At 44.3% G+C, this 6591-nt stretch overlaps 1 protein-coding gene across 1 annotated transcript; it reads right to left on the bottom strand.

Annotated features, from left to right (window-relative positions):
• Nucleotides 1–2022: 2022 nt before the first annotated feature.
• Nucleotides 2023–6266, bottom strand: LOC308484912 (uncharacterized protein). The gene is made up of 2 exons (XM_081020201.1): nucleotides 5862–6266; nucleotides 2023–2504 (listed from the first exon to the last, which is right to left on the bottom strand). Exons 1-2 carry the CDS (start codon nucleotides 6141–6143, stop codon nucleotides 2151–2153), a joined length of 636 nt encoding a protein of 211 aa, XP_080876327.1. The 5' UTR covers nucleotides 6144–6266; the 3' UTR covers nucleotides 2023–2150.
• Nucleotides 6267–6591: the final 325 nt, after the last annotated feature.

Genomic DNA, 6591 nt, shown 5'->3' with positions numbered 1-6591 from the left:
CACTGCAGAAAGTGGCAGACAACAGAAGTCAGGCATAATTTCCCAGAAACTTTCAGGGGGCAGGCATGGCCTTCCCAGAGCTGTAATACTTGGCTGCTCCTTGTGTTGGTTAAGAGACATATGTCTGCGTTCACCTTAGGGACTGGCTTGGGAAATCTGGGGGCAATGTGGAGGCACAGAGATTAAGGTGACCCTGTATCTTTCTGCATGGTGTGAAAGTGACCAAAATCCTAGTCAGTTCTGGAGCTCATTATACTCGTCTGTCTTGTTTTTCCTACACTGCCAAAGAATTTTGGAAATCCAAAGAAAAGATGTGTGTGTGAGAGACAACACTTTTTTAGTGCACTAAAAAAAGTAACCAACTAATTATGGCACAGAACACTCTAGAGGGTTGCAGAATAAAACAAAATGTCTCAAGCTAAAAGATTATCATGACTTTCTCCTAGGTCCCTGCTTACATCAAGAATGTATGTGAAGTATGATTTCCCGGTGGGGATCCAAAGTTTGTTGGGGTGAAAATGCACAGGGTAAGCTTTGTGTTGCAGCCCTCCCAATGTGTTTCTGTTGTATTAAAGGCAGATACTGTATTTTTAGAAACACTTATTCACAGGAAATTAGGCGTCCAATGGAGTGGGTTAGCAGGGGGGAGAATGACAGATGGCAATGGACTAACTCCAGCTTTTCATTACTGCCGTGCAACCCTCAAGACTTCCGCACTGCACCTCAACTAATGAGGAGACAGTGTGTCTATTGGCTCTTAATCACGAGTCACTTAGGGAAGAGATTGGGTTTTATTTCTGCCTCCCAGAGTTATACTTGCAGATTAAGAACGTAGAATGGATTTTCATGATGGTTTTGTGCGTATCCAGCCTGAGGGTCCTCTTCTTCCATTGGGCTTTTTAGGCCAATTCAGATTAATTTGCTGCTCTGCATTACTTAAGAGTTGCAAAAAAGGGAGATATTAATCAATTACATTAATCATATGAGTGAGGCTTCAGTCCTGTACACACACTTAGCTGGGAGCAAGTCCTATTAAACTCACTGGAATTTACTACAGGAGCTATTGCAGACCCTCCAAGTGTCCTTATTGTCCAGGGACAGTCCCAGATTTAGGGAAGCTGTCCTGGTTTCTGGTTTGATCCCAGAATGTCCCGCTTTTCCTTAGGATGTCCCTATTTTAATCGGAGAAAGGGTGGAGGGTACAGTAGGACGTCCCTATTTTCATCAGAGAAGTGTTGCAGGGTATGTAGTTATGCAACCCCCGAGTCAAGGAGATAAGTAATTATACAACCTTTAATAGACATCTGAAGGCAGACCTGTTTAATGTGGAGGGTATGGAATAGGATGGACATGGGTGGCGTTGTGAGTTAAACCACAGAGCCTAGGACTTGCCAATCAGAAGGTCGGTGGTTCGAATCCCCGCTCCCGTTGCTCAGTCCCTGCTCCTGCCAACCTAGCAGTTCGAAAGCACATCAAAGTGCAAGTAGATAAATAGGTATTGCTCCAGCGGGAAGGTAAATGGCGTTTCCGTGCGCTGCTCTGGTTCGCCAGAAACGGCTTTGTCATGCTGGCCACATGACCTGGAAGCTGTACGCCGGCTCCCTCGGCCAATAAAGCGAGATGAGCGCCGCAACCCGAGTCAGCCACGACTGGACCTAATGGTCAGGGGTCCCTTTACCTTTACCTTTATTTCCATTGGAGAAATGTTGGAGGGTATGGAGTTACCCGGCCCCCGATCCACCTGAAGGCAATCCTGTATAGGGAAGTTTTATTTAGTGTTTAATGTTTTATTATGTTTTAACATATATTGGAAGCCGCCCAGAGTGGCTGGGGCAAACCAGTCAGAAGGGCGGGGTAAAATTATAATTATAATTAAATAGGACATCCATATTTTCATTGGAGAAATGTTGGCGGGGATGTTATTGGTATACAGAATTGCAGCCCAAGACTGGCAAGGTTCAGACATTATCTACATTAAGGAGTTATGAAGAAGACATCCTGAACAATGGAAAACAGAGCAGATTTCTCACCAGTCAAATGCTTTATCTTTGCCTTTAAAATACGTTAGATGCCAGGGTGATATCCCATTAAAGTTTGCACATTGTGAGCAGATTGTGCCCATCTCTGGGGTGACAGTGGTAGACGCAAGTTCACTCCTCACTGCTCTGGAAGATTTCTTCCTCTTCAGTCTTGACATCCACAGAAGCATCGGTTTCTTGAACAGGGGAAGCTTGATATGAATTACGAAAAGCCCGCAAGAAGGCCTTGATGACATCGCTGAGTTCTAGGCTCTGAATGACGGGTTTCTTTTGAGCCTCATAATTCTCTAAGGTGCAGTTTTCACTCAGCTGCTTGCAGATGAACACCAATATATGCTCCTCTGTGCCTTTGACTTCTGCTTTGTCCTCCTTGGGGTGGAGATCTGTGTTCCAAGTGCTGTTGCTAGGTTGAACATTCAGCGAGACGATAGCCCAAGTTTGGTTCCTCACAGCGACCTGCATAATCTTTTCCAGTGAAAATGAAGAATGTTAAGTTAACCAGCGACCTGCCTGATGGGTTAGTAACAGTTGCCTGTCTGCTGGTCTGGGAAATCAAAATATAAATTGTTTTATAGGACAACTGTGATCAGGGTTGCACAGCCCAACCCAAAACTTCCTAGGCCTGACAAACCCACCTTGTCTTAGCAGTTTTGGGCAAGCAGTAAAAACATGGTTGGTGGTTTCTCTTTGACTTGGTGTTTCAAAAGTTCATAAATAATAAAAAAAATTCATACAGTGCCTTTCAAGGGTTCAAAGCACTCCTCATATGATCTCACAAATCCTTACAAATTTGTCTAAAGACACACCGGTACTATTTATACCCATATTATAGTTGGAGGCAGGGTGGTGGTCAAGGTTGAAACATACTCACTTGCCTCAGAGTCTTTCCTAGTGAATTTTGAATAAGGTGAGACTTGAACGGGTAAATGCCCAGCTCATTCTCCCCATATGAACTGACCTGGACCCTTTGAGCATCGCCTGAGGCCTTCTTTGTGTGCCTCCTCCATGAGAGGTCCAGAGGGTGGCAACACGGGCCTTTTCTGCAGTGGCTCCCCATTTGTGGAAAGCTCTCTCCAGGGATGCTCGCCAGGCACCTTTGTTACATATCTTTATGTGTCAGGTGACAATGTTTCTCTATAACCAGGCTTTTGGCTGATTAAACAAAATATGGCCTTTTAAATGTGTTTGTGGGAGTGGGGCTATTGGTTTGTTTTTGTGTTATGTATTTTGTGCCAGATTTTTAGGTTGCAAAATACCTGTGATCTTCAGATGAGGGGTGGTATACAAATTAAATAAACAAACAAATAAATAATGCTTCCTCACTCTATATTACACAAGCTGTGGCGTCTCAGACACTCTTGTGCCGCAAGGCACACAGGAAGAAAGGTACCATATTTTTTGCTCTATAAGACTCACTTTTTCCCTCCTAAAAAGTAAGGGGGAATGTGTGTGCATCTTATGGAGTGAATTCAGGCTGTGCAGCTATCACAGAAGCCAGAACAGCAACTGCGCAGCGATCCCTCTTGCTGTTCTGGCTTCTGAGATTCAGAATATTTTTTTTCTTGTTTTGCTCCTCCAAAAACTAGGTGCGTCTTGTAGTCTGGTGCGTCTTATAGAGCGAAAAATATGGTAGCTGTGTTGGCCCTTCAGAAACATTCCAAAATCACCAGTAGAGCAATACTTTTATTAGGATCATCCAAAAGCTCATAAGATACTGAGCAATAGTTAAGCACGGACTGCTGAAGAGTTCTGGAGAACCTGAGAGTATGCTCACTACTATGTTGGATGCTGTCCTACTGTGGAGTTTGGAACTTTCCTGTAATGCATCTCTTTAATGAACACACTCCTCTGTTTTCTGAACTGTGTGCTAAACATTTGTTTTTGAAGTATGTGGTTGCGGGAAATTAATGTCCTGTAATGCCAAGAGTTCAGCACTGCATGATCTCTGCTTCCCATTTTTGTGCAAGCAAAGTTCTTGCTCTCTAACTAAGTCGCTGTGTATTGAAAGAAAGACAAGCATGGAATTGTCCACTGTGTGAGAGAGAGCTCATCACGTACAGAAGCAACCTGCAAGTGAAGATTTTAATGACAGCTGTGGAGTTACTTCTGCTCTCTCCCCACTAGTAGGTGAGTGGTGTTTACAGCGCTGACCATCTGTTCAAAGGGTGGAGAGACGTTTCTCACACACAGCAGTGGGAATACAGCTTTCTGCTGCTTGTGATGGTCTCTAGAGTGGGTCTAATGGCTGAAACACATGAATTTGGATTTATGACAATCTACTGTTATCTATTTCCCCCCTGATTAATTCTGCAAAGAAAAGAAGCCAAAATGGTGTTCTGTATTTTTCTTACTTTACTTAATGCTCTGCCATGGGATCGAACTACAGTGGTACCTCGGGTTAAGTACTTAATTCATTCCGGAGGTCCATTCTTAACCTGAAACTGTACTTAACCTGAAGCACCACTTTAGCTAATGGGGCCTCCCGCCAGCACGATTTCTGTTCTCATCCTGAAGCAAAGTTCTTAACCTGAAGCACTATTTCTGGGTTAGCAGAGTCTGTAACCTGAAGCGTATGTAACCTGAAGCGTATGTAACCTGAAGCGTATGTAACCAGAGGTACCACTGTAGATGCAAAGTATAACAGACATGTGCTTCTTTTCATGTGTATACTCTGTGTACATACAAAGGGATGGTGGACATGTGTTTGTCTAACAGAAGTACACAGGAGAAGAACACCAAACCTCTCCTCCCTTTCCTATACTCTCTGGTTCATTGCTCCAAGCATTTATCTCTATTCTCTGATAACTTCTGGCACTGGAATTAAGAGGAGAGAAAGGTTCCTGGAGCAATGGATTGAGGAGAGGGTTAGTGCAAGAGGGGTGAAGTGTCCATTCAGCTCTCCATAACTCAGTGGTAGAGCATGTACTTTCCATGCTTTGATCATCCCAGGTTACATTCCTTGCATCTCGGGGTAGCTTAGCCTCCACCAACTTTGTGTCCTCCAGATGTTTTCAACTACAGCTCACACCAGCTCCACCTAGCATGGCCAGTGATCAGGGATGATGGGAATTGTAGCCCAAAATATCTGGAAGAGACAAGGTTGGGAAAAGCTGGTATGGATAATACTGAACTAGGAGGATTGGTGAACTCACTCAGTATACGACAGATTCTGTGTTCCTCTCCCACACTCTTTTAGCGTTAAATTAAGATGACAAATCTCTGTTCTAGGTGTAAATGAGTGGAATGCCTAAATAGTGGCCCTGTTACATTTAATTTGGCCATCATAAGGTAAAGGTAAAGGGACTCCTGACCATTAGGTCCAGTCATGAGGTTGCAGCGCTCATCTCGCTTTATTGGCCAAGGGAGCCAGTGTACAGCTTCCGGGTCATGTGGTAAGCATGACTAAGCCGCTTCTGGCAAACCACAGTAGCGCACGGAAACGCCGTTTACCTTCCTGCCGGAGTGGTACCTATTTATCTACTTGCACTTTGACGTGCTTTCGAACTGCTAGGTTGGCAGGAGCAGGGACCGAGCAATGGGAGCTCACCCTGTTGCGGGGATTCGAACCACTGACCTTCTGATCGGCAAGTCCTAGGTTCTGTGGTTTAACCCACAGCACCATCATATGGATGAACAAATGCAGGGAAGAGATGTCTATCTAAAGTATACATTTGAGTTCATCCAGATGCTAAGGACAAATATCACATTGGGAGCTTCCCAGAGCATCTGACAGCTGCTGCTACACTAGATGAGTTTTCAGTATGATCCAGAAAGTCAGTTGGCACATTCTTGCAAGAGAAAAAGGAAAGGAAAACCACCCACCATGCCATAATTGGGAGCCATTTCTTTGACTAGTTTGGCTAAAAGCTCCGCTTCATCAAATTCAATGGTTAGGACGGTTGGTTCAGATGTGACGATGGGCCTTGCAAATTCCGTATCGGGAGCCGTTTGTTGAAATGTTGTGACCATTTTAGTTTTGCCCATTGTGATGGTTAATTTCGTGCTGAAGAGCAGGACGCAAGCCATGATGGTGATGCAGAAAACGAGGATAAGCCCAGCCAACAATGCAAATATCATAGAAAGGAGAGCATTCAGGATGTTCATGTTTGGAGAGTTTTCTGGCACGGCCTGGCATGACCTTCAGATTGTTCGCATGACTGTCATTTTGGTAGTTTCTCCTTCTGTGCTGGGCCAGGGTCATCTGTAATCAAATGACACCAAGCCTAGCTAGAACTTGGTTATCGGGGCAACGGTGCTACATCACAGTGGGTGAGGTAAGCAATTGCAACAGCACACAAAGGACACTCGGCTTGCCAGTTTTCTCAAGAAAGGCATTTTGCAGATGGAATAGCATGCTATTTCAGTTCTAGCTGCCCTCTGTAGGAAGCAAGGAAGGTGTGAGCAGATCATGATGGGGAAATGGCTCACTTTAGTTCTTTTCCAAACTTTTGCAGTTGGGATGACAGTAAGTTTACATTCCAGAAAGAGCTTTTCCTTTGTTTAGTGAAAAAACACTATAGAACTGGAGCTATCTTTGGTATAATTCTGTAGG

The sequence above is a fragment of the Podarcis pityusensis genome, assembly GCF_964106645.2.
Source record: "Podarcis pityusensis genome assembly, chromosome: 9".
NCBI classification, from domain to species: domain Eukaryota; kingdom Metazoa; phylum Chordata; class Lepidosauria; order Squamata; family Lacertidae; genus Podarcis; species Podarcis pityusensis.
This window is presented reverse-complemented; position numbering and strand designations above follow the sequence as displayed.

Bases quoted from the DNA above. Each gene is read 5' to 3' on its own strand.
- LOC308484912 (XM_081020201.1), bottom strand. From the start codon at position 6,143: ATGAACATCCTGAATGCTCTCCTTTCTATGATATTTGCATTGTTGGCT. The intron at 2,505-5,861 runs GTGGGTGGTTTT...TCACTGGAAAAG, and splicing joins TGGCTCCCAATTATGGCATG to ATTATGCAGGTCGCTGTGAG.